Below are 27,176 nucleotides of genomic sequence, written 5' to 3' on the forward strand. Positions count from 1 at the left end.
GTGTTTCCAACTAGGTTTTATTTTAGTGCCAGTATTATCAGCAATGATACAGGAGTAATTCAGGCAAGTAGATCACCTTAAGTACATCAGAGAAAACACTCACTGTGTCAAGCACGTCTCACACTCTAGCAAATGAACGTAAAACCGGAAAATAAAGTTAGCAGCATCAAATTAAAGTGCTTTTTGCCACACTTCTGTCCGAGCCTTTCCCTCAGTGGGATACATTTAATTTCACTTACTGTAGAAGAAACTCAAAATTCATTCATTGCCCAGGGGCTACATTCAAAAAAATTCATGTTTAGTTATTAAATAATTTTTTTCCCCAAAAAGCACAAAATTCATTGGAATTGTGTGACACTGATTTCTCCTGACACGCTGTGAAGTGACCACCATGTAGGCCTGGCAAAAAGCTCGAACATCCTCCTGCCGTGGGGGCGATCCCGGCAAGGTCCCCCACTTCGTTCCACACAGCAGCTGCACTACAGGTCTGAACGAGCGGGCACCCGGACAGGATACCACCTGTGCGGCCATCTACTGGTGAGCAGAGGCCACCAACTCATTTCCCGGAAGCTCGGTGGTGGCGGTGGTGGGGCGGTGCGGGGGGGATTTCAAGAGGACAAGCCCCACCTCTCTGCCTGAGCCCCAGCTCTTTCTGGGAGAGAGAGCTTGCTGGTTTCTAGGAAGTCCTCCGACCCGAACTGCGAAGGCTGTTTGCCCCAGTTAACACCTTGGAGACAGGAACCTGCCCCCACTTCAACCAGTAACAATCCCAAACTCAACAGGGAACATTTCTCAAAGTCAACACGAGGCCAAGTGAGGGTCAGCAAGAGGCTGTGGGGAGCAGGGAGGACGGGAAGACCGGAGGAGGGCTGCTGGCCGTCTTTCAGCCAGCAGCAGCCTTACTGGCACAGGAGACTTAGTCCAGAGGTCCAGAGGTCAAGGGCAGCCTGGGCCAAGGTGGGGGCGGGGGGGGGGGAGCCTTTCTTAAGGAGCCTAACAGGGACGCAACCGAGCTAACAGGGTGGGCTCTCAGACCCCGCGAGGGCTCTGTTCTCCGTGGAGGCCACATTCTCCAGCCATCCTGGATCGGGCCCACCCCCCTCCCTCTGCCTTCTTTCCTTCAGCTACATCCTCGAACGCTCTGGACCCAACCATCTCTGACCAACAATAAAACCAGACTACAAGGGCTAAGGACCAAAACTAGAACAAGGGACGCCATGAAGAGGAGGGAGGCCAAGGCCCTCCCTCATCGGGGAAGCGGCTACCTGCTCTCCCCGCACGGCCCCTGCCCTCAGCTACTGTGACTCCAGTCGCTTCTGCAACACCTCCCCCCTCCCAGCTCAAGGAAGCTCCAAGACCAACCGAGGCAAGCCCCGCCCCCAAGACAGGTCTGAAATGCTCTGCGGGAGGAGCGAGGCACAAAAGCTGAAGGGCCAACCTGACACACACAGGCAACAGCCCTTCTGGGACGGACTCGGCCTTTCTGGAACTTGTTCCAGCGCAACCTGGGAAGAAAACCCAACCCTCCCTAAGGCGGCCTTTCTCCGCAGGGGCGCTGGAGTGCGCAGCAGGCGGGTGTGCTCGGGTCGGTGTTGGTGCTGGCTGGAGAAGGGGGTCTGCCTGGTACCCCCAAAAGCTTCAACCAGGCATTCCGTGGGGCGGGCAGATCCCAAGACCTCGTCAAGCACTCAAGTGAGTCACAGTCCAGGGCTCCTGACAAAGCAAAGACTCGACTCCTTGGTGTCACGCTGTCCACGTCGTCATTAAAGTTTCCTTTAGGGGCACAAGCCAGATCTTCCTGCAACAGCAGGCAAAGGGGGGGGGGAACTAGCGATCAGGGGCTCAAAATGGCATGAGACGGGGGTGCTTTCCCTCTCACAGTGGCGGCCACGGGCGGGAGCTGCGCGTGGCCCTGCTGGGAGGCCCACACACTGGCGGCACCGCCCTTGTCCACACGGGCTCCGGCTCGCGGCGGCCCACTATCTGCTGGGCTGCAGGTACTGGTGCGTGAACATGTTGAGTTCGCTGTCCAACCAACCGGCTTTGTTCCTGCGGAGAAATGGTTACTTTGTAGCCACCTCGGAGCTGATCACGGGGGACAGCAAGACAGGCCATGCACGCTCTTCTAAGGACGCCTGACGTGTAACCTCGTTTACTCCTCCAGGCACCCCCCACTGCACAGATTAAGGGAAAGAGGCCCAGAGAGGTCACGTAACTTCCTATAGTCACACTGTTGTGCCAGAGCCCAAAGTCGGGCTTTTCTGACCCTCCAGCCCTATGCTGGCTTCACCTGACCACAGGCAAGTCCCCAAACTGTCCGGAACTTGGTTTTCCTGCCCATCGGCAAGGGCTTGGGTTGTTGGATAAGCAGCCCTTACAAGCAGCAGAGACACGCTCCACCACACACGCCCCCCCATGAGAGGTCCCACGTGTCCCCAGAGAAGGCCTGAGCCAGGCTGGTGGGCGGGGAGGGCCCATCTGCACTGTCAGGGAGGGAAAGTCCACTAGTTGCTGAGGGGACTGGCGCTGACGTCAGTGGCAGGGGCAGGAAGTACAGGGTCCCCGTGTGCTGATGTTATCTCGGGCCGAGGACCTTTGCACAGCACTTTTAGGTGCAGCTCTGTGGCTCTGTCATGAAATCCTGCCCTGTTTTACAGATGGAAACAGTAAGGCCAAAGAAAGTCCGTGGCCCGCCCAAACGTGAGTGCCGGGCCCAAACCCAGGCCCCCTGCTCCTTCGAGTCATCCTCTCCAGCAAAGCACGGACGGAAGCTCTGACTTTCAACGGGGACCCCGCAAGGATGGTGTGCTTAATGCGGGCCCTGCCAGTCACTAGCTGGGTACCCAGCTCTCCCGGCGGTAAAGGGGCTGACCTGCCCGTCCCTGGGCTCAGAGAGAAATGGAGTAAAGCATGTGGCAGGTCTAGCCCAGAGGCCCCAGCACACAGTAGACAATGAAAGATCATCAACGTGCAGAGCCACAGCCTGCTGGGGCACACGTGCCTGGAGTCGTCGACTCCTGGTCTGACCACTTCCCATGGAATCCCAGACAAGTAACTTCTGGAGGCCCCAATTTTCCCTTTTAGAAAAAGGAAATGGGTCGTACAAGCGTGGAGAGATGCCGAGCGCTCAAGTGCCAGCCACGGGCTGCTAGGGAGACGCACACGTCTCGGTTCCCCCACTGCCAGCCCGGGCCCGACTGCAGGCGCCCGGAGGCCGGTGACCCTCGGTCTCGCTGACCCTCCTGCGGCGTGCCATCTAACCTCTCCCACGCAAGTGAGGTCCGTGTCCACACCTGAGACACAGCCGCACGGAGGCCCCCACGGCACCCGGGCTGCACGCTAGAGCTCACCACCTCTGGCTGTCCAGGCTGACCTCACCTGAGCAGTTTTGCTTTGCTCTGAAGTGAGTCGAGAACCTCAATCTTCTTGTTCATGGCAGCAATTTCCTGCTCCAGGTTCTCCCGGGTGACATCGACTTGCTGGCACAGATGAGCAAAGGTCCCAGACAGCTCCCTAGGGGAGAGAAACTCCGGATCAACCAGGCCACGTGGCTGTTTTGCAGAACGCTATGCCTGGCTAAATCCCACCGATTGTGGGGCAAGCAGAAAGCCCATATGTCAGCCACTGACAGTGCTGCTCTGCGCCACCCCCGTGTGGCTCCCTGCCCCCAGCGGACACCTTGTCACAGCCGCCACCCACACAGCATCGCCACAGGGAGAGAGCCAGGAGCACCCTGCCTTGGGCACGACCAGCCAGGATTCAGATACCAGCTCTGCTGCTAATCACCCAGTGGCAGGGAAAAGGGATGACTCTTCCAGTCTATTTCCCCATTTGGAAAAAAAAAATGCCGATACAAACAACATCTATGTCAAAGGCCAGTACTCCCATCCAGCCCCAGCTGCCCAAAGCTACGCCAGGAAGACAGGCCTGCGACTTCGCATTTCAAATCTCTGCCTGTAAACCAAGCCCTTCAAGGCAACCTTTAATAAATGCTACAAGTAATGTCTCTTGCTTTCCCATATCCTCCTTTCTTGTGGGAACAGAGCCCTATGTGGACCCAGCCCAGGACACAAGGCGTCCCTAGCAAGACCCCTCTCCCTGTCCCTGGCCTCAAAGCTGACACTGCACAGCTGAAGGCCAGTGGCAGATGACGCTTAGGACCCAGTAGTATCCAGGCCCGGTCCAAAGGGAAGCTACAGAGAATCCTGAGCCACAGGAGCCAGCACCAGCCCCCGGCGCAGACGGGGCCACTCACTGCTGGACTTGGTGGCTGCAGTTGGAGCCAGTGTAGCTGATGACGAGCTGTAGCTTCTCGCTGGCGTACTCTACAAACTGGCGCTTGAAAGCCCTCTCCTTGGCCTTGGTGGTCCATGTCAGGCGCTCGTAGACATACAGGAGGCCATAGAGTCCAAAGGAGAGGGCGATGAGCCGCCAGCCCACCGCCTTCCACACCTGCAGAGGCACAGTGATGAGCGGACGCAGACCCTCTGCCATCTCACTGCCCATCTTCTCTGCTGTCACCACCAGGACTTGCCCAAGGGTCCCAGTTCAGAAACAAGAGTAATTTAGTGTTGACCACGTAACATAACTCGTGCAAAGAAGACAGGGGGGTGGGGAAGGTGGTGTTAGGACCAGAAGCATAGACACAGACACTCAGAATTCTTCAAGATGAATGTAGGCATGCTCTAAAGTGACATTCCATTCCAATGGCACTGAGAAGTAGGAGTCTGCATTTTGTTCCTCAGTGGGTGGCTTCTGTTGGTCTGGTCTGTAATACTTTGGTTCGAGGCAGTGTGGTTATAGTTAGAGAGCAAGGGATGTGGAGCCAGGCGCCAAGGCTTCGGTGCTGCCTGCCTGCCTGCCGGGCGGAAACTTGGCCAAGTTTCTTTCTGCCCATTCTTCCCCAAAGGGCCATAATGGCCTCCACCCAACTCACAGGGTTGTTTGGATAAAACGGGGTATTTAAGGTAAGGGTCATAGGACCATCAAGTATCAGCATCTGAGCTAATGACCCCCTGCCAGATCATCCTCTAGGAACACAGCAGCACAGAACGCACCACCTACAGAGCAGGAGGGCAAGGGGCCTCAGATCCGTCCCGTCCCAGCCCTCCAAGCCTAGAACAACTCCTGGCAGCTCTGTCACTGTGATACCTGCCACCACTGTACAGCTCGAAAGACCATGACCGAGAGCGACGCCACATGTTAGGAAAAGTCAACGTATTACCAATGGTGGCTGCAGACGGTCTTGGGTCCGGACGTGGGGAGCACGCCGGTTATTAAGAAGGCAGCCTGTGAGCTCAGGCCTCGGGGCAGAAAGGGAAAGGCAAGAAAACCGGGAGACACCTTTGCAGGTTTGGCTCTCGGTTTCCTCACCTACAAAGGAAAAGCTCCTGGCCACACCCACCTATCTAGAATCCAGCTTTTACCCATTTCTCAGGTCTCTTCCCTACCCATCATGTAGTACAGGCCCCATTGGGGACAAACATGGCCTCCAGATCAGAGTTTCAATCCTAACTGTCTTTGGCAAGCCAACGAGATGTTCCTCTTCTGTGAGGTGGGACTGGTGTCGTCTAAACCTCACGTCAGTGCAAGGAGACTTTAAAAAGTCAACGAATACGCATTGGGGCTTAGGCTCAGGCTGTGCACAGTTCCCCATGAGACCACTGTGAACAGTCACTGGTGGCCACGAAACCACCACTGTGCCCGCTGTGACACATGGGGCCGATGCAGGGACCCCCCCCACCGGGACTGTGCCCCTCAGTCCCCGCCCTCCCACCCCCAGCCTTCCCGGGCAGGGCTTGTCACTGACCACGCCTCCAACAACGAGAATGCCCATGGAGGTCCTGGACGTCAAGGAGGCCAGGCCGGTGACCATGGAAACCATGAGTTCTTCTTGGGTGAGGGAGCCCTGCGGCAGCGGGGGCATGCTGGGGTTGGCTGGTGTCAGAGGGACGGGGCGCTGCACCTAAAAAGAGATGACCAGAGGGTAAAGGGTGTGGCCAGCCTCTCATTCAACAGAACCCTCAGTGAGCCTCAGGCCCCAGAGGCTGGGAAGTGGGACATAGCGCAGCTCTGCCATTTCCAAAAAGCAAAAAAAAAAAACCCAAACCAAAAAACCAACAAACTTTGCATGCAGCCAGGAAGCATTCAGGCTCCAAGGGGAGCATTGGGGAACCCCACAAAATGAGAGCCCTGGCCTTCCCGCCAAGTGTGGGATGTGCCCCAGGAATAGTACACACGTAATTCAAGTGCTATGGACAGGAGTGGTTTAAAATCTGACTTGTGGAATGGTGCCATGTGGGCACATTTAAATCTTCTATATTCAACAGTTATATACTTATTTTAATATATATTAGAGAAAAATTCAGCTAACCTTTTAAATTTTCTAACTATGGGGTACTTAGGGGAACACTCGACTGATGTGTGGCAAAAACCAGGGGCCGTGGCGTGCTGTGTGGCAGCTGAGGCGCCCGGCTGCTACCGCGGGACAGCCCCGTCTGAGCGGTCCCCACGTCTGCAGGAAGGGTGAGGTGGGGCGCTGCTTGCCTGGTCGTTGTAGCCCATCAAGGCGCGGCGGCTGTTCTTGGGGCCCAGGAACCTGTTCACCAGCATGGTCCACCCGAGAGAGAAGTGGAACTCGATGTCCTCCTGAAAGTCTGCGCACAGCTTGTCACAGTTCAGGTCGTAGCTGAGGGAGAAGCACTGCCGAGGGACGAGCACGTCTATCTGACTCCGCACAGACGGAGGCAGGAGGGGTTTCAAACCATCTGTCAGGAGCAGAAACGAGGAGAAAGCCCATCAACTCGGCCCTGGGCCGCACCGGTGCCCCGCCTCGGGACGGAAGCCGTGCCAGCCCCGCTGGGGACGCGGACAGCTACGCAGGAGCGGGCCCGGGGGGCTGTAAGGGCCTCCTCAGAGAGGCAGGCCAGCGCTCCCCAGGGTTCCGTGCACCAAGGCGCCACACCTGCTGACATCTATGCCCCGTGTGCATCTCAGGACAGGCCAGACCCTCAGTCTGGGACAGTCCCGTGGGGTCTCCCGGGACGGCTCCCAGAGTCTGTGTGTGGATGAAGGCACAAGACACCCCGAGAATCGGAGGGTCCGGAAAGGACTCATCAGCACGGCTGACAGACAAGGGAAGGCCGTTGTCTCTGTGCACGGGCCTCCAGGGCGGACCTGCGGGCAGCATGGGGGCCCCCCGCGGCACTGACCTATCATGTCCTGCCGTGTGGCCTGCAGGGAGCTGCTGACGGCCGCGGAGCAGCGGTCGGACATGTTCCGGCCCAGTCCCTCCTCGATGTGGCGGTGCAGTTCCTGTGCGGACAGGAGAGGTTAAGGGAAGCAGAAGCAGCACCAGTACTGGGAGCTCCTTCCGGGGACCAACCTGAGGCTGGTGAGCCCGCCCTGCGCAGAACACGGGGTAGAGCTGGGGTCCTGCCCGCCCCCCGACCCCAGCTGAGGGGCCCAGACACAGATCGGCAGGGGCCGAATCACCGTCCTGCGTGGCCGTTCCACCCCGCGGCCAGAAGGGACAGAGGTGAGCGCAGAACCCGTGCCACTCGACCACTCACGTTCTTGTAGACCTTGAGGACCACCGGGGAAGGGTGGAAATCCATCTGGTACTCGTCCACCAGCACGGAGAGGCGCCTGATCTCCTCCGCCATCGCAGTGGACACCTGCGGGACAACAAGGCGCGCTCTCGGTGAGGGTGCGCACCTGCCGCGTCAGGAGAGCCCAATCGACTCTCGCAGACCACACGAGCGCCCCCGAGAGCCGGTAGTCTCCTCGGCTCACTCGCCGCAGGAAGGCTCCTGAGGCAGAAGGGATGTTACAGATGGGCGAGCAAATGCTCATCTGAGATGTGCAGGGGAGGCCCAGAGGACAGGGGCTGGCCCAGGATCACAGAGCGGACCAGGGAGCCCCAAGTGTGTTGAGGGGGGGCTACTGTGCGCTCAGGACAGAGCCACAGCCTCCTCTGGAAGGCTGAGAAACCCTCACGGGAAGGACGTGCGCCCTTTCACCTTCCCAGCCCTCCAGATGCGACTTGGGAGTCCAGACCTCCCCGAGTGCTTCCTCCCCAAACCTCACCTGCCTCTCGACCTCCTCCGTGATCTGCTTAATCCGCAGCTTGTAGTCCTGCGCCAGGAGCTCCAGCTGCTTGTCAATAAACCTCAGCCGCTCCTGCCGCTCCTCCCGCATTTCCAGGCAGTAAACCCTAAGAGAGCGCACGCTGGTGTCAAGAGCGGGTCCCCGTCTGAGCCAGCAGAGGAGCAAGGGGACGGGGGAAGCCTGCATGTGTCCCGACAGTTTCATGTGCATGCCTGGAGACATGCTCTCCGCCTTCCCAGGTGCCAGCCAGGTGGGAGACTCTTAGGTCTCCCACCTGGGAAGAGGGGGGCCGGGGCAGAGGCACATTTTCAGGGGGCTCAGACCAAGTTCCGTCCATTCACAGAGGCAAACAGCTCAGCCTCACTAGTCATTGGGGCAATGAAATTAAGAGGTTCTACTCTAGGCAGGCAGAAGCCTGACAAAAATCAGCAAGTCTGAAGTGTTGGCAAGGCTTGGGGGGAGCTGAGGCCTGGCAACACGCCGCTGGGGGGACGAGGAGCGCATGTTTCCGACAGCAACAAAGGAAAATGATGAAACTGAAAAGGCACACACCCCAAGATGAACAGTTCCACCTCCAAGAGTTCATCCCTACAGACTCTTCCAAATGTGCACAAGGGGCTACATAAACTCGTGTCTGCTATGGCAGGATTTGCAGCAGGAAAACAACGGGATCTAAAAATCAACCCACAGGAGGGACTCCTGGCCGACTCAAGTCAGTGGGGCACCCGACGCTCGATCTCGGGGCATTCGAGCCCCACACCAGGTACAGAGGTCACTTACATAAATAAAAACTTAAAACGTCCGTGGGAAAATGAGGTATATTCCCAAGGGAATACTCTATGGCAGTTCATGGTCCCAAACTCCAACTCTATGTTATTGGCAGAGTAAGGGGCAAAACCAGTGCTGAGCAGAAAGAAACACATGGTGCACTAACACGGACGGTCCCGATACGACACCTCCGTTTTTAAAGCACACACAAAGCGGGGCACCTGGGTGGCTCAGTGGGTTAAAGCCTCTGCCTTCGGCTCAGGTCATGATCCCAGGGTCCTGGGATCGAGCCCCACACTGGACTCTCTGCTTGGCGGGGAGCCTGCTTCCCCCTCTCTCTCTGCCTGCCTCTCTGCCTACTTCTGATCTCTGTCAAATAAATAAAATCTTTTAAATAAATAAATAAATAATAAGGTACACACAAAGCAACATCACATACTCTTCCGGATCTGCGTGAAAGTACTTTTAAATGGATACAGCTACACATCCAATTCAAGGCTGTGATTACCTCTGAGGAACTGGCAGATGACAACGGGACAGGGGCTAAAGAATCAAATGGTATTTAATGGGTTTTTTTTTGTTGTTTTTTTGTGTTTTTAAAGATTTTATTTATTTGACAGGGAGAGAGACCGTGAGAGAGGGAACACAAGCAGGGGGCGTGGAAGACGGAGAAGCAGGCTCCCCGCTGAGCAGGGAGCCCAATGTGGGACTCAATCCCAGGACCCTCGGACCACGACCCCAGTCAAAGGCAGACAGACGCCTAACTATCTGAGCCATTCAGGTGCCCAGATATTTTTTAATTCAACTTTAAGATAACATAAAGCAAACACTGAAGGAAACAAGATGTTTTTGTATTATTCTCTCAACTTTCCCAGATGTAAATTTCTAGCCAAAAAAGTCCTTTTTAAAAAATGTCTCCTGGGTGGGGCGTCTGGGTGACTCAGTCGGTTGAGTGTCTGACTCTAGGTATCAGTGCAGGTCCTGGTGTCTGGGTCCTGAGACTGGGTCTCAAGTCGGGCCCAGCAATCTGCCTGAAGTCTGCTTGAGGTTCCTTCTTTCTCTCCTTCTGCCCACCCCCCAAATCTTCCTCTCTAAAATAAATACATCTTTAAAAAAAAAAAAAAGAAAGAAAGAAGAAAAGTATCCTGGGGGGGGCGCCTGGCTGGTTCAGTTGATGGAACATGCAACTCTTATTCTTGGGGTTATGAGTTTAAGCCCCATGTTGGGTGTAGAGATTACTTAAAATAAAATCTTTTAAAAAAATAAAACACATGTTCTGCTTCAAGGGCTAAGAAATGCTGCAGTGCTCAGTGTGGTGCTAGCCCCAGGCCTCCAACACAGGCCTGTGAGGCAGTGTTTCGGGGGACCACACCACACCAGACACACACCATAGACACCACAGAGGACAACCAGACACCCAACGGCCATCCTCAGCAGACGACTCCACGCAGGTCTAACTGGGCCTGGTGGCAGCCCAGAGACTTGGCTCTGCCAGTAGGCCCACAGGGGAGGGGGAGGTCATCACCTCCCGGTACCCCCCTCCGCGGGCACGTGGTCTTGGGTTCTTACCGCTGCTCCTGTGCCGCAATGTGCAGGGAATCCATGATGAGACGAACGGCCTCTGCAATCTGCTTGGCCCGGACTGTGTGCTGCTCAAATTTGGTCTTCACCGCGGACTGGGAGATGCACTCCTGGAACAGACAAGAGGTGGTGAGGGGGGCACCAGCCACAGGCCAGGCTCTGTCATTCACTGCCAGGGACATGGCAGGTGGGTGCTGGGGGGCCACAGAATAACGAGATACTGGAATCAAAGGGCTCACCTCAAATCTCCTTTCAAAATTCTGAAACTCAAACATCCTCACTTGAAAGCCTTCTGCAAGAGCGCCCCCTAGGAGAAGTGCACCGCATGAGTCAGGATGTGACTGCTGGCAGAGGAAAACTCTGAAATCCCCCAAAGCCAATCCGACCTGGCACTGCATTTACGACACTGGCAGAGGGGCGCCTGGGTGGCTCAGTGGGTTAAGTGTCTGCCTTCGGCTCAGGTCATGATCCCAGGGTCCTGGGATCAAGCCCCCCATCGGGCTCCCTGCTCAGCTGGGGGTCAGCTTGTTCCTCCCTCTCTGTTTCCCCCTGCTCATCCTCTCCCTCTCTAGTAAATAAATACGATTTAAAACAATAATAATAAAAAACAAAATAAAAAATAAAACACCAGCAGAGAAGCAAAGAGCTTCTTACTCATGGCTCTTCTTACCACCTCATGCTCAGGACTACCTTCTACCGGCTGACTTAGCACAAACCAACTGTCTCAAACATCAGGGAAAAGGAAGAAGGAAACCTGTTCCCTCGTCACCTCCTTCAGGCATGCCCTGGGCCTTCTGGATCCTGGCGTTGAGCGCCTCCTTGGCAGACACAAAGAAGATGCGGTCTCCAGCCTGGCCTCGATCCACCACGCCCAGCTCATCCACCAGGAAGCTGGTACAACGCTCCATGTGCTGCCGCCGCACCTGAAGCCCAAGCAGATGCGTGTAACCAGGCGGGGTGCCGGTGGGCCCCTCCTGATGGAGCCCACACCCCCCAACTGCCTCTCCTTTAAAGAACAGGTAATACAGTCACGTGGTTCAGTACCCCAAAGGTACACACACACACACTCTCTCTCTAGAACTCATCTCCCACCGTCACCGTTCTCTAGGCACCAAGCTCCCTAAAACCAACACGATGGGGGTTTCTTGGGGTACAGGCTGCCACAGCTACTTTATGTACATATAAGCAAAAATGCTTAAACACGTGGGATGCTTGGGGGGCTCAGTCAGTTAAGCATCCAACTCTGGATTTCAGCCCAGGTTATGATCTCAGAGTCGTGGGATCAAGCCCTGCATCTGGCTCTGCATTCATCACGGAGTCTGCTTGGGATTCTCCCTCTCCCTCTGTCCCTACCCCCTAACTCATGATCTCTCCAAAATTAAAAAAAAAAATTAATTAAAATTAAAAATAAAAAAGTGGGGTGCCTGAGTGGCTTGGCTGGTTAAGCATCTGCCTTCAGCTCAGGTCATGATCCTGGGGTCCTGGGATGGAGCCCCGCATCGGGCTCCTTGCTCAGCGGGAAGCCTGCGTCTCCCTCTCCCACTCCTCCTGCTTGTGTCCCCTCTCTCGCTGTGTCTCTTTCTGTCAAATAAATTAAAAAATTCTTAAAAAAAAAAAAAAAAGCTTAAATATACTCCAAACTGCCTCTTGTTAGAACCAGCACAGCGTCTTCACTTTGGTGCCCCAGAAGGAAAGGAACGCAGAAGCCAGGAAAGACTCTAAACCTGGGCTCTATCCTGTCAAGCTGAGTCCTCCCAGGGCCTCATGTATACGATGAGTGACCGGAAAACCCCTCCTAGCTCTGAGCTCCTAGGGTTTTCCTGCCCGGTGCTTTCCTCAGTGGGAGCAGACCTCCTCCTTCCAACAACTCGGTGACTGCCGCCTCACAGGCGAGGGGCTTCCCAGTCACCCTGCTGGGCACCGGCCCGCCGGCTGCACGCTTCGCCCTCCCGTGTTGCCAGTCCGCTACTCCTTTCTCTTGCCTTTCCTGTCATGTAGGACAAGCAGAGAACCGTGAACTGTCAGTGGATCAACCCTTCCCCCCGCCTCCCTCAGGCTTCTCTCCTGGACGTCTCCTGAAAGCTGAGCCTGCTCTACAGTGATTAATTCTTTATGAACTGAAGTGAGCACCAGCCTCCAACAAGGGCACAGCTGAGGTGGCGGGGACGCTTTTCGGACCCGGACGGCCTCCTTCGGAAGAGCAGGGGGAGTTGGGGGCGAGCCGTCGGAGCCCTCGGAGGAACACGTGGGAAATCTCTGCCGCAGGACTCTCGTCATGGGCCTGCTGTGGCCCGCGCGCCTACGAAGAGGGCCTGAGTAGACACACAGGGTGGCGCCCCCCACGCTGACGGACAAACAGCCACTAACCTCTTCCATGTACTCAGGCTCCGAGGCAGACGCGTCCCAGCGGTTGTTCAGGATGAAGATGTTCGGGCGGGACAGGCGCTCGCTCACCTTGTGGAAGAACTGCTTCTCCTGACGGAGGAGAGACCTCGGTTAGAGGAGGGGCTGTGCCGGCCAAGGACCTGTCAGCCGCACGGCCCGCTTCCCGACCAGCTGGGCTCCAGGGGTTACCGTCTGCATCAGGGTAGACTCTGAGTTGGCCACGAGCACAAACACATCAGCGTCCAGGCAAAACTTGTCAATCCAGCTGTCCAGCTCTGTGGTGACATCGATGCCAGGGCTAGAGGTGACAGGGGCAAACTATCGTCAGGCACACAGACCGGGGCCCTATTCTTCCTGCTTTGCACAGACCCAAGGCAGCCAGGCAAAGGAGGAGGAAGTTACAGATCTGAGAGAAATCGGGCCTGGCCTTTATTCGGAGGGATTATCTACTTTTCATTTCATACTCTCCTCGACTGAAAACGTGTGTTTTGTTCCATGCCTGTATCACTTTTATAAAAAAAATGATTTGTAATTTCACTTTGGGGTAACAATTAAGGTAAAATTTTATGTGCATATGACTCCCAAAAGCACTGAAGTACTATACATACTTCCCAGGATAGTTATAACCCATCCCTGAAGCATTGCTTCGAGAGACATAAAAATACCACAGGGACTCCACCACGACGACCAGCGCCCACCCCTCATGCGTGCACCAACGCTGGGTCGAGGCTGAGACCCTCCTTCACTTTTGGGCGTTCCCCCCATCTCCCTTTACAGACCATCGCTAGGACCTCTCCGGGGCACTGCCACCAACAGATACAGTAACCAACCCCTGCGAGATCCAGGAGGCAGGAGGACTGGGCTGGGCCGGTGTGAAAGGCGGTCCACTTACGCAGAGCAATGACAGGCCCCGGGGGACCCTGGCCTGGATGGGGCAGAACCAGAAACCTGGGGACTGGCCGGTTTGGACCTCGGAGGGAGGCTCTTCCCCTCTCACCTGTCCATCAGCACGAGGTCATCCTTCAGGAGCGGACACTTCGAGTTGGGCCACATCACACTCACCAGGCTGCCAGCGTGCAGCTGCTCGTCCTGGTGAAGGGCATGGGCCAGCTGGTTCACAGTCTGACGGGGGAGGAGGGAAAGAAAGAGAGGTCAGGACTGAGGAGGAGTCACCAGGCAGGAGGATGCCCATGCTGCGTGGCACGCCCGGCACGGCGGCCCGACGCTGCGGCCTGCCTGCTACCCCATCTGCTTTCATTTCCCACGGAAAAGCCAAGAGCTGGGAGCTGCCAGCAAGAAACCACCATTCCTCACTCCACTTTTTAGCTTCTTTCTTGGATGTTGTCCTAAAGCTGCGCTTATTCTGCACTGATGAGTTCTTTATGAACCAAAAGCAGCGCCTGGCCCCAAAGAGGAACGCCAACGGCGCTCAGAAAAATAAACACAGACAAGCCGCCGATTCCCAATCACAGAGCCAGAGCGGGAATGGCTCTCTGGCTGCTGCTCAGGAAACGAGGCCCAGGCCCACTTCGCGGCAGGGAGAGGCCGGCGGGCCTGCCTGGCATTCCACAGGCACCGGAGCCTCTGGACCCCCCCAACCCTTCCCGAAGCTCTGGCACCTCCTCAACGGCTCGGATCCACCGGGGCTTCCCCTCTCCCTCCGCAGGGGCTGCCGGCCCCCTCGAGGTGCTGACGGTCCGCTCACCAGGGACACGCTGGCTGGTCGGAGCGCGGAGCCGCCGGCAAGCCCAGGGCGGAAGGCCGCGCGCCCGCACGCTCCGGCCGGTGTGGTCCCCGCCACAGCCCCTCACCTTGACGCTGCGCTTCTCCTCCGAGCCCTCTGTGAGGAGGAAAGCCTCGTGACCGTCTGTGCCCTCGACCCGCAGGAAGCAGTTGGTGGTGTGGCCGATCCCAGAGGGCAGGACTTTGTCCCAGAGCATGGCATTGATCACCGTGCTCTTGCCGTTGCTCGTCCTGCGAGGGGACACCAGGCCTCAGCGACGCTCCCTGTGCCGGCTGAGGCTGCCAGCCCGGAAGCCCAAGTCTCCTTCTCTGCGGGGCGCCGCTACCCACACAGGCGGAGTGAGCACTCCGTGTTTATGAGGATGGATGGACTGACGCCTCTGGCCTGTGCCCGCGGTGTGCTCCCGCTCCATCACAGCACGCCTACCCGCAAGCAGACACTAAACCGGTCCTTGCAGACACCTGCCGCCGACCCGCGGCCCGCAGCATCACCACGGAACTCCCTGTCTCCCTCCGAGGGATAACCCCCACTGCTTCCCCTGGAAACCAGGGACTCACCCCCGGGGCGGCCTTCCTCAGTCTAAGTGACCTCAGCTGAATGACCCCCACGCCCATGGTTTTCCACAAAAGGCCCATTTGCTGCTCTTTTCCCATCATGCTCTGCCTTACGCGGGAAGGCCCACCCTTCAGTCCCCCGGATAACTGTCACCACCGGGGAGATGGCTGGAGTCTTCTTGTCCAGCACAGCCCTTTTCTACATTCTGGTGGCGAGAGGGCCACATCTCTGAGATGAGGATGAAGAAATGACAGCCCCCAGGAGTGGACGGCCACAGACGGAGGCTGAAGCCACCTTGATCTTCATAATTAGCATGGTGACCTTTAATAGAGGTTCCTAAGGTCATGTGACTGATTCACTAACCCTCGTGTATCTATAAACCTTACATTCCTTTCTAGAAGGCAAACAGAAAGCCCCGACACGTCACAGAACAGGAATTAGACCTCTTGCACAACCTTTGAGCACAGAAAGCCATAAACAGGCACAACCGTATCTACCCAGAATCAGGAAATATTAGCGGCCCCTACACCTTCGTACTGATGAACGACCCCCATCCCTTTAAAATCCTCTTGGCTAGGAGCACCTGGGGGGCTCTGTCAGCTAAGGTCGGACTCTTGGTTTCGGCTCAGAATGTGGATCAAGCCCCAGGTCAGGCTCTGTACAGGGTGTGGTGCCTACTTCTCTCTCTCTCCCTCTGCCCCTCCTGCTGCCCTCTCTCCCTCGTGTGTCATTAGGGGTAGGACTCAAGGCAGAACACCTTCTCCTCAGATGACCGCTGTGTGTATAGCATCCGACCTGTCCAGGTGCCTTTTCCCTTATTAGATTTTAACCTTTTTAAAGGTACTGTGATAGGGGCACCTGGGTGGCTCAGTGGGTTGAGGCCGCTGCCTTCGGCTCAGGTCATGATCCTAGCGTCCTGGGATCGAGCCCCACATCGGGCTCTCTGCTCAACAGGGAGCCTGCTTCCTCCCTTCTCTCTCTGCCTGCCTCTCTGCCTACTTGTGGTCTGTCTGTCAAATAAATAAATTTAAAATAAAAATAAAAAATAAAAAAATAAAGGTACTGTGATAAAATAAGGAATGTATTTGATTTGTTTTCTATCCGCAGTTCTTGGCACGGAGCTCCTAAAATCCTTGGAATTTCCTAAGTGATGGGAGTGTCTTTCGTCATTCACAGGAGCCCCTCTTGAGCAGCTTGTCTACACTGATGAGGAGACCTAGGGTGAGATACCTAGATAGTCTCAAAATGGGCGGGGCACCAGAAAGACCAAAAGAGGAGAGGGCTGGACTTTCGGCCCCACCCACCCACTTCAGGGGAAAAGGGGCTGTGATTCGACTCCATTAAAAAATCTTGGACAAGGTGGTTTGATGAGCGTCAGGGCTGCTGAAGCATCCACACCCCTGGAGGGTGGTCATTCTGGACCCCACCCTGTGTACCTCTTCATCGGGCTGTTGTTCTATAACTTTTATACCAAACCAGGAAACATAAGTCCATGTGTCCCCAGCTTTCTGAGTCACTCTAGCACATTAATCAAAGTTGAGGAGTCATCACGGGAAGGTCTGTTCTATCACCAGTGGGGCAGAAGCCCAGGTTTCCCAACAGCACCTGAAATGAAGCCAGTCTTGTGAGACCAGGCCCTTAACCTACGGAATGTGATGCTTCCTCCGGGTAGACCATGTCAGAGGTGAGTTCCACCTGCGGAATACCCAGGGTCTGCTGAAAACTGCAGAACTGCTCAGGGTGTAGGAAATGCTCCAGACCTCTAGCATCTACTAGACCTCCAAGTAACGAGACCTGACGGCTAAAACTGTAAGATCCTTGTAAGAAAACAGAGGAAAGCCTCATGACATTGGATTTGGCAAATTCTTGGATATGACACCAAAGGTAGAGGCACAAAAGCTTAAATAAATACATGGGACTACATCGAAACGAAACACTTCTGTGTATCAAAGGACACACTCAACAGAGTAAAAAGACAACCCACAGAATGGGAGAAAATATTTACAAATCACATACGTAGTAAGATATTAATCTCTGGAATATACACAGAACTCCTACAACTCAACAAAAAACCCACAAACATCCCAATCTAAAATGGGCAAAAGACTTGAACAGACATTTCCCCAAAGAAGATACACAAATGGCCAACAAGCACAAGAAAAAATGCTCAACATCACTAATTAATAGGGAAAGGCAAACCAAACCCCAGTGAGATCCCACCTTACACCCATCGGGATGCCTATTATCAAAGAAAGAAAACAGGCAGAGAGAGGATATGGAGAGACTATAACCCGTGTGCACGCCTGGCAGGGATGAAAAATGGTGCGGCCGCTAGGGACAACAATATGGTGGCTCCTCGAAGAGTTACAAGTAGAATTACCACATGATCTGGGAATTCTACTTCTGTGCCCACACCCAGAACTGGAAGGAAGGTTCAAACAGACATTTGTACACCCGTGTTCATGTAGCATGATTCAAACAGCCAAAAAGTAAAAGCAACCCAAGTGTCCATTATGGATGAATGGACAACCAAGACGTGGCCTATACACGCAATGGAGTATTATTTAGTATTATTTAGCCTTACGAAGGAAAGACGTCCCAAAACGTGCCACAACAGAGATGAACCTTGAGGACATGATCCTAAGTGGAAGAAGTCGGTTACAAAAGGACAAATACGGTATGATTCCCCTCACTGGAGGTCCCTGAAGAGTCAAATTCACAGACAGAAAGCAGAATGGTGGCTGCCAGAGGCCGGGGTTGGGGAGGAGAACAGGGAGTTAGTGTTTAATGGGGACAGAGCTCAGTTCTGCAAGACGAAGACGTTCTAGAGATGGATGGTGGTGATGGTCCCGCAACAATGTGAATGCACTAAACACTACAGGACTGTATACACTTAACAGTGATCACGACCATGAACTTTCTGTTCTGTGTATTTTACCACAGTTAACAACTGAAAAAGGATGGGGAGGAGAGCCATGGGTTCTGAGGCACGCAGGCTGCTCCCCACCTGAGGTGCTCAGACGGTGAGACCGCATGAGTGCCCCCCTCCCTCCTGGCCAGGAAGAAGGGGGGAGGGCTTCACAGACTCACCGGCCAAAAAAAGCCACTTTCATGTGCCGCCGGGCCAGCACCTCGCTGATGCCCCTCACTTTGGACAGGTAGCCTTTGACATCCAGAACCTGTTCTTCTGTCGTAACGGGGTCCAGTTCTGCGTTCCTGTGAGTGTCTGGAGGGGGAGATTGAAAATGAGTCACCGCACGGTCAAGGCAGCTCCACGGTCACAAGTCTGTTGGGGACAGAGTCCACCGCCACGGCTCTCTGCCATCGCCTACAGGATCCTATTGTGGCACTGTGACCTAGCAGTTCGGAACAAGGCTTGGAAGCAAGGCTGTCTGGGTTCCGGTGCAAGGGAAGTGCTGCTTCTCCCCTCTTCCCAGCTCTGTGACCTCAGGCAAATGAACCTTCCAGAGCGTCAGTCTCTTGACTCTTAAAATGAACAGCAGTGCCTACCTCCTACGACAGTTGCCAAGGATTAGATAAACAAAATACAGAGATTTTGCCTGGGAGGCTCAGTCAGTTAAGCATCTGCCTTCGGCTCAGGCCATGATCCCAGGGTCCTCGGATCAAACCCTGCCTCGAGCTCCCTGCTCAGTGGGGAGCCTGCTTCTCCCCCTCCCTCTGACCCTTCCCCCCTTCTCGTGTGCATGTTCTCTCTCTCTCGCTCTATCTCAAATGGATATTTTATTTAAAAAATAAATTTAGAAAAATAGAAAAGAAACAGCCAGTGGACTGACCAATCTTTAGAGTCCAGTCCCAAGGCAGTCGCCATACCGCCCCCCTCCAAGCCAGGTCCCAAACACATCTCAGAAGCACTCCAGCTCTCTCCTCCAGCCCACCAACAGAAGAGGCCTCAAAGTCGGACAACAAAAGGAATCCAAACACCCACTCCTAATGGCAGCACATAAACACCTTCACTAAGGACGTGCCCATCCAGAGCACCACCTAAGGAAGTGGCTCAGAGCATCACCTACAGTCAGCCTGGGCTCTGGGAGGAGCGGCCTGCCCGCCCCATCTCTGCACCCACAGTGCCAGGTGCACCCGAGCTACTGCCGAGTGAACGGGTAACGAGCTGGAATAATTTCAACTGCCAATCTCGGAACTTTAGAATTCAGGTTTTTAAATTAACAAAACGCAGAGAACGCCTTCTCCTGCACCAAGCACCACGCTGCGGGGAGGGCAGAGCGAGGCCATTCTCGGTCTTCGTTTGCTCAGGCTGCTCTAACCGAACACCACGGACTGGGTGGCTCATATGAATGGGAATGTTCTGCTCCCGGTTCTGCAGCTGCAAGTCTCAGATCAGGGTGCTAGCCTAGTGGGTGAGGGTCCTCTCTCAGGCCACAGACTTCTCACCATATCCTCATGTGGCAGAAGGGGGCCAGGGAGCTCTGTGGGGGTCTCTTTTATAAGGGCACTAATCTCATTCACGAGCGCTCCCCCCTCACGCCCTAAACACCTCCCGAAGGCCCCACCTCCTAACCCCATCACACTGGGTCTTAGGATTCCAACATGGGAATTTGGGGGCACACAAACATTTAGACCAGAGTACTGGAAATACTCCCTTTTTATAAAGGGAGCCTTAAGCAGTGGCCTGTCACATAAACCAACCAAGCCAAAGCCAACCCTCTCTAGTGGAAAGCAGAGGGTGACCTGTGTCCCTAGGGCATTTCCACTGAACATCAAGAGTTTTGCAGACCAGAATTTAAAAAGCCCTGGTCTCGCTTGGGCACCTCTTTCACAAACAAGGAAACCAAGGGCAGGGAAGACTCAGCTACTGGGTCTTTGCTGACAATCTCAGACACAGGAGCCAAGATGTGCCTTCTAGAACAGTAGCCTGAGAAAGCCTGAGGGGTTGGCAATCGACTGAGTGGGGCCCTGGGAACCCTTTCCCCTCTGCTGATTGAGCAGGGACTAGAGGCTGGGCTCAAATTAGTAACTAGTGGAAAAGGTGCCAGTGACGCAAATTTCCTATCCATAATCCCATTGACTATAAATATCAGAGAAAGAACACCCTGGCCAGGGACAGCCAATACCCACACAGGGCCTGGTATAAACGGGCCAAAGAAAACACCTGGCCTCAGGAGTCAGAGACACATGGTAGAGCCCTGCTGTGTCACTGAAAGGTACTGAGCAATTCTCAAAACCTCAACCTGCTTGTCTTCTACATGGCGGTAAGAGGCACCGACCTTCCATGAGTCAGTGACACAGAATATGCAGAATTCCTAAATGACAGGTCCCTTGTTTCCCTGGCCCCATTTCCCTGGAGCCCTGTCCGGGCATGAGCTCCCCAGTGGCCAGGCTCTACCTCCCCACCCCCAAATCCTCCCACCTAAACATGGAAGCTGACAGAGGAGTGAGGCCGGCGAGCAGGCTGCCCGTCTCACCTTCGAGGAAGGTGGCGCTCTCCTGGATGTAGGCCCCCAGTTGCTCAAAAATGCCATTGATCTTCTTCTTGGCAGTGACAAAGTGCTTGAGTGGGGAAGCATTCACCTCAGCCATGTGTCTCTTGTCCTTCTTGACTGTGACGATGGAGTTGCACCGAGAGAAAAGCAGGGACATCGCGCTGCAAGAGAAGACAAGGTGAGTAACCCAGGAACGCCCAGCTTGGATGTTCTGCTAGGGCCATGGCAGGGCAAGGTACGGGGTCTAGGGCTAGCTCTGGGGGCCATCAAGAGCCCAGGCCCTCCAGGACTAGCTCAGGGATGGCAAGATAAGAGCCAGTGTCCCCAAGAGAACAAAGCGACCGCTGAGGACACGCGGGCGGTTTCCCTGTGACATGGTGTGGGCACTCAGCTGGAGCTAGAGCCCTGAGCTAAGGCCTTGGGTTGGCGGATCCTCACCTATCACCAGGTGATCACATCTGGGTTGGGGGATCCTCACCCGGGGGCAGGCCCTGCCTGTCCCACCTCAGAGAATCAGGCAGGAATCACGAAGCCCTCCTCTCAGCCTCAGGCAGAAAAGTGTGACAGAAATCTCACTTCTTTCCTACACATCACCCACTTGAGAAAAAGCACTGAATATTGAAAGTGGTGAAAGCAAAGTGATGCTCAAGGTCCATGACCCCCACCACAGCCCCCCCGCCCCCCGCCAGCAACCCTGCTGTCCAAGTCACAGGGCCCTAATTCCTAACCGCTTGTTTTGTTTTGATTTTTGGTGATGGTCGGGAGTGGACAAAGGTGAGGCTCAAGTGACAGAGGTTTACGTCTACTATTTACTTAGAAACACTGATTGGTCTTTTTCATTATAAATGTGTACACACTGCAGAAAATGCGGAAACTGAAGGAAAAATCCATAACCCCACCACTCTGTGATAAGCACTGTTTCTCAGGAGCCTGGTTTCTGCAGCTCTCTCGCTCTCGATCATACACACCTTTTGATAGCCTTTATTTTTTCGAGTAGCAATAATCTGTTAGGGGCTGTGAGGCTTAACTCCATAGTCCTAGAGATCTTTGGTCAAGGCCCAAAGGGGCAGACAGACCAGAGACGATGGCACGTGGATGTGGCTGTGCCTACTCCTGAGTCCCAATGTGCACGGAGCTGCTTCCCCAGCACAGCCCTCGGATCCTGGATGTCAAGGGACAAAGGCCCCTCTAAGGGTAAGGGGGAGTGTGCGCAGCTACGTGTGCCTGGTTCTCTGGCTCCAACACCCAGCAAATTCTTGTAGGCCACTCCCTCCCCATCCGCCCTCATCACGGCAGCCTCAGCTCTCTGCCCGCCCAAGCTGGCACTCAGCACTCACTGCCTCTGGGAAATGAGGAGAAACTTCCCAAGGGTGCCAAAGAGTATATACAAGTCCCTGAGAAGCAGAAGGAACATCTAGAGAAAGTGCAAAACACCTGAAAACTGACTCTTAGGATCTAATCATCCCCAAGAGCGGGCAGACAGACAGACAGACACACAGGGAAGTATCGACCCACATGTTTTACCTAAACTTAAAAATTAAATTACTCTGTTACTGACTTCTGGGGAGACAGGAGAGACAGGTAACTGTATGTCCATTTCTACCTCCCTCCTCAGTAAGCCGCCACAACTGTGAGATTTTCCTAGTGCAGAGGTTGGTGTGTCAAGGACTTCTGGGGCAAAAGAACTCTGAGAAAGGGAATTGGGAAGAAAACACTACTGGCTCCTCCAAAGCATTAGAGTGCACCGAAATCAGGCTTTGTGTGGCCCAGCAGGTAAGACTCTCGGAGAAATGGAGGATGAGTGCAAAAAGTGGAAAGCATCAAAAGGAGAAGAGAAGGGGTCCAGGATGGGGCGTGACACATCCGTAGATGAGATTCTGGAAACAGACAGACCTGGGTTCAAATCACACTCTTTCTGGGCCGCATAAACCTGGGCAGGTTACTTAACCTCAGAGCCTTGAATTCTTTTTTTTTTTTTTTTTTTTTTTGAAAAGCTTTTGTTTTTTTTTTTTTTGTTTTTTTTAAAGATTTTATTTATTTATTTGTCAGAGAGAGAGAGAGAGGGAGAGAGAGTGAGCGAGCATAGGCAGAGGGAGAAGCAGGCTCCCTGCCAAGCAAGGAGCCCGATGCGGGACTCGATCCCAGGATGATGGGATCATGACCTGAGCCGAAGGCAGCTGCTTAACCAACTGAGCCACCCAGGTGTCCCAGAGCCTTGAATTCTTTATGTGTATGACAAGTGTGATGCCACACCGACTGAGAAGACTCAAGAGGACTCAGTACAAACTTTAAGGTAGTTGTATCTGTTATAAAGCAGTGACAGAAACTCCACCAGCAAGATCGCATGACTCTCCCCTAGAACACTCAGCCTTCGGGGAAGGGCAGAGACAACACCCACACACCCGGGGCTCCCCCACCACTGCCACTGGGAATCCAGCAAACAGGTCTGTGCAGGGCTGAGGATTAGCAGCGCCCAGCCCCAGAAGTTGACCTGCTGGAGGCAGAAAGTTCCCTGAGATCAGGGGGAGTCTAGAAGCATATGCTTTTGAGTTCTGGTTCATTGTCTGCAAGCCCAAAGGACATGAAACCAGAAGCGTTAGCGTTCTGTAAATGTTAAGATTCAAAGGCAGGCACATTACGCAAAGCTTAGTGGTTCAAAGTTATATGATCTGCTCGGAGTCGCTCCAGTCCAGAAGCTGACCTGCTCTCACCATTCCCCGGCCTACAGCCGCATGCCCCAATCCTTTCTCACGGATCCTACGTCCAAGTCCAACCACCCAAACTGTCCGATTTCTCCAGCTCGGTGAACTCCTGAACTCCCGTGTTTGTGCTGCTGCTTCACCCACTCGGCACATTCCTATTGTCCTTCTAGACCCAACTCTAGTGTCACCCCCTCTGTGAAGCCTTCCCTGGCATCTCCAAGCAGGACATGGCAACCTTACCAGACTTCTGGTTTTTTAATCACACTGTCTCTTCATCTAGTCAATGAGCTTCCAGAAAGACAGTCTGATTGGGTCGTGACCTATTTCCATTTTTTTTTTCTTCCTCTACGACTCTGAGAAACATGGGTGAATTAGTGAATGTCCCTCAACGGGGGTGCCTTCTTACCCTCCCACCCATCTTTTTTCTTAAAGAGCAGCTTTTGGCAAATCATCTGTTTCTTAGTGTTTGGAGCTCAGGGAATCAAGACAGTTGAACAAACCTTTCATATTCCAGGATCTGATCCTTCAAAGAGCGAACTGGACATACATATGTGCACCGATGGACCAAAGTTGCAGAATATATGCACACGAGCCAAGACTAGGCCCCCACTATCTTGCGGGCTTTGCCTGCTGGCTTCCAACCCTTACAGGGTGGTAGGAAGCAGCTGGGTTCCTGTGCCTCCTCTGGGAAGCCCTGATAGTCCCTACTTCACTGCAGTGCTCACGGCAAGCTTGGGGGCCAGTCCCCCAGGTACAGCTGGGTTAGAGTAGCTCTAGTATCAGCTGGACATTACGTGGCATGCCTCAAGCTGTTGTGATAGCTACGAAGTGCTCTTCAAGTCAGGGTTTTGGATAGTTTACTGAAGCATTTCCCAAAATGCAGTCCACAGAAAGGTAGTACACCCCATGCTCCATGTAAAGAGGGTTCCATAGTGAAAAAGTTTATAAAACACTATATGCCACAGTCTGCCTCCATCAGAGTACACGACCAAAGCAAAGACTTTGGGAAGGAAGTCCTGTTATAAAGACACTAGCTTAACTGTATTTAATGCAGCATTTCACTAATGTATCTAAAGAAATTCTTCTTCTACATAACGGCTTTTAAAATCCTGAGGAACATACTTTGGGGAAAGCTTCATTCATCCTGGCACTCTCCCTCTCCCACCCCAAGAAAGTGCTAGGGGCACAGCATTAACAGGTATTAACCTAAGACCAGAACCAAATCCAATTCTCAACTGGAAAAAAAAAAAAAAAGAAAAGAAAGGCTTGGCCTCAACCTAGGCTATTAGTTGAGGAGTATTAGGCATCTTGCATGTGCGAACAGCGGTAGCAAAATTCACTGCATGGTGTGTTTGGATCCCAAGCACAGTCCCTGAATCCACACCACCTCCTTACCCAGTTTTATGCACAGCAACTCCTAGCAGGGAAAATAAAATAGGTCCACGGATCGTCTGCTGGCACAACTGGAACAGAGGAGAAGCTGAGAAATTGAAACAAAAGAGTATACAGGGTAAAGGGAGCAGAGGAGACTCTCAGAAGAGCTGTGATAAGGAGCCAGTCTCTGCTGAGCAGAGAGGGGGAGGGAGGAGCCAGCATAGCAGAGAACAAGGGAGAGAGAGAGAGACTAATTCTTCAGGGAGCCCAAAGATTCTAGACACTTTCTGAACTATCAACCTTTAAACAGGCTCTCTCCGCCACCAGTGAAATCGTCCATGGAAGTAGAAAGGACATACAGTTGTGGTTTTTTGTTTTTTGGGTTTTTTTTCAACACAGATTGGAAAACTCCAGCTCTGTGCAAAGATGACCCCATCCAAGACACGTGCCACTGGATGGCCAGCAGAGCACACCCCTTTCCATTCAACCCAGATCCAGGATGCCAAATGTCACAGCCATCACTTACTTTTTGGATGGTGAGAGACCTTCACAGGTTGGGCATCATGGGCATGGCTGGAGGCAAAAAGACGAAAAGAATCTGAGTTCTCCTCTGTCCTGTCTCTCAGATTGAGGTTGGCTACTGATTGTGTTGGCCACCAATTCCAACTTATCGGAAAGGAAAAGGAACATGTCAACAAGCAGCAAATTTAAAAAAAAAAAGGTGCACAAAACATGTTTAATCAGCTTTAAAGCCAAACAAACTCATCCCTGAGGGAAGCTTAGTCATTGCCCACACTAGGATGGTATGTGAGGGACGTGCCCAGGAGAAAAACACAACACACAGGTGGGGACAAACACGTGGTCAGCCACGTGTTGGTGAGACGCAGGAGCTTGCTAAAGGCATGTCCAGAGTGGTGTGAGGATAGGAGGTAGCAGATCAGGGCAAAGACTGGGCTAGAGGATTGTGGAACTCAGGACTAGAGATGGGAGAGTGGGGGTGAGGAAGAGAAGCGGAACTTATTGAAAGGCTTTGTGTGCTAGAGGCTGTAAAATCTCTCACTTAATCTTCAATTCTATGAGGGCAAACAGAAGCTTGGAATACTTAAAAGATGTACAGACTGCTGGTTAAGTGGCCGAGCTAGAAACTGAGATACCACCTTCCTGTGACGCCAAAGCACACTTGTTTTTAACTTCGTGGAACTGCCTTACTCCACCCTTGCAGGTGGGAAGGGTGATAATAAGAGGCCTTTCTCGGAGGAGAAAGAGAAATGAAAGGAACAGGGCAATGAAGGATTACAAAGGATGGGCAGTTTTGTCTCCAGGTATCCAAATAGCTAATTATTCGGCATCTTCTGTGCGCCTCCTGTGTGTTGCCAGGCACTACAGTTAGGGATGTGTAAAACAGCACCTGCCCTCAAGGCGCTTACCTTCACGTGAGAAGTCAAACAAGAAACAGGTGACAGCAAGGGAGTGCAGTAAGTGCCCAAAGCGGGAGAGGACAGGGTGCTAGGGTGGGGAACCTGGGCACTTACGTGCTGAGTAAATGCTGGCATATACAGAAAACTGGATACGAAATGGCCAAAGGGCTGGGTTGGAAAGTGGCGGGGAAGGAGGGGGAGACGAGGAACCTCAGGGAACCCCACCCCGACTCCCGACACCCGCGTCCCGCCCCCTGCTCTCAGGGCCGCGGAGGGCCCCGCAGCGAGGCCGGGGCGTGGGACGCCCGCCTGCCGGGATCCCGAGCCCCAGGGGTTCCAGCGTCCCACCGGTCCCCGCCGAGCTGCTCAGGACTCGCAGGGCTGGGCCGGGCTAGTCCCCACCCCTCCGGCGCGCTCCCCTCTCACCTTCACCTTCCCGGCCTCGCGGCGGCCATCATGCCCCCAACGTCACCAGAGGGCGCCACCCCGAGAGAGGCGGGAGGAGGAGGGAAGGACGCTCACGTCACCGGCCGCCGCACGTTCGCCACCCCGGCCCGGGTCAGTCGGTGGACTCTGAGCTCAGGCGGTTAGACCCTATCACTCCTTAAAGGTCAGTGAGACTGCCGGCTCAGCGCTCGGAGAGGCGCCTCAAGCAGGCTCGTTCACCGCCAGGGCGTCCCAAGCCCACGACTTAGGCCTCGAGACTCCCGCTGCATCATGGGGGCTGTAGTTCCGCCGGGCGCCCGTCAGGGCGGGGTGGGCGGGGCCTCGAGCTGTCTGGGGGACCGCGAAAACAAGGGCGTGGATTAGAGGTTCCCGCTTTCTCGTTTATTGCTCGGGAGCCTGACCCCCAAGGCCCCTGCCAGCTCTGTAATCCCAGCCTGCGCTCTGTAATTTTACAGAAGAGCTCTTAAGAGGAAGACAGGAAGCAAACCTGGGCCTGCTGCCCTTCAGTTGACTTTGAGGAAGCAAGAACAGCCGCAGTCACTGACCAGGCAGGGTACCTAACGTACATCATTTTATTGAACCTTCACTGCAGTTCGTGGAGGCTCAGCGGACAGACTTCCCCAGCTCACATACG

General features: G+C 54.2%; 1 protein-coding gene across 6 annotated transcripts; it reads right to left on the reverse strand.

Moving 5' to 3' along the window:
* MFN2 (mitofusin 2) lies at nucleotides 1–26,607 on the reverse strand. Of its 6 annotated transcripts, none has more exons than XM_080803004.1 (20): nucleotides 26,522–26,607; nucleotides 25,204–25,250; nucleotides 24,699–24,766; nucleotides 20,584–20,762; nucleotides 18,233–18,368; nucleotides 14,655–14,817; nucleotides 13,841–13,965; nucleotides 13,033–13,141; nucleotides 12,826–12,933; nucleotides 11,228–11,381; nucleotides 10,698–10,765; nucleotides 10,447–10,568; nucleotides 8,089–8,215; nucleotides 7,572–7,676; nucleotides 7,212–7,314; nucleotides 6,547–6,767; nucleotides 5,810–5,965; nucleotides 4,256–4,452; nucleotides 3,379–3,513; nucleotides 1–2,049 (listed from the first exon to the last, which is right to left on the reverse strand). In XM_080803004.1, exons 4-20 carry the CDS (start codon nucleotides 20,756–20,758, stop codon nucleotides 1,980–1,982), a joined length of 2,274 nt encoding a protein of 757 aa, XP_080659130.1. In that variant the 5' UTR covers nucleotides 20,759–20,762; nucleotides 24,699–24,766; nucleotides 25,204–25,250; nucleotides 26,522–26,607; the 3' UTR covers nucleotides 1–1,979. The 6 variants fall into 6 exon arrangements, with proteins under 6 accessions (XP_080659130.1, XP_080659129.1, XP_080659127.1 ...); XM_080803003.1 differs by having other exon boundaries at nucleotides 24,699–24,783; XM_080803001.1 differs by having other exon boundaries at nucleotides 25,204–25,343; nucleotides 26,522–26,568.
* Nucleotides 26,608–27,176: the final 569 nt, after the last annotated feature.

Source organism: Martes martes (genome assembly GCF_963455335.1).
Source record: "Martes martes genome assembly, chromosome: 4".
Taxonomy (NCBI): Eukaryota; Metazoa; Chordata; class Mammalia; order Carnivora; family Mustelidae; genus Martes; species Martes martes.

Excerpts from the sequence above, each read along its gene's own strand:
- MFN2 (XM_080803004.1), bottom strand. The coding sequence starts at position 20,758 with ATGTCCCTGCTTTTCTCTCGGTGCAACTCCATCGTCACAGTCAAGAAG. Across the intron at positions 18,369-20,583 it reads GAGCGCCACCTTCCTCGAAG|ACACTCACAGGAACGCAGAA; the intron begins GTGAGACGGGCA and ends CTCCCCCTCCAG. Across the intron at positions 7,315-7,571 it reads TCCTCAAGGTCTACAAGAAC|GAACTGCACCGCCACATCGA; the intron begins GTGAGTGGTCGA and ends CTGTCCGCACAG.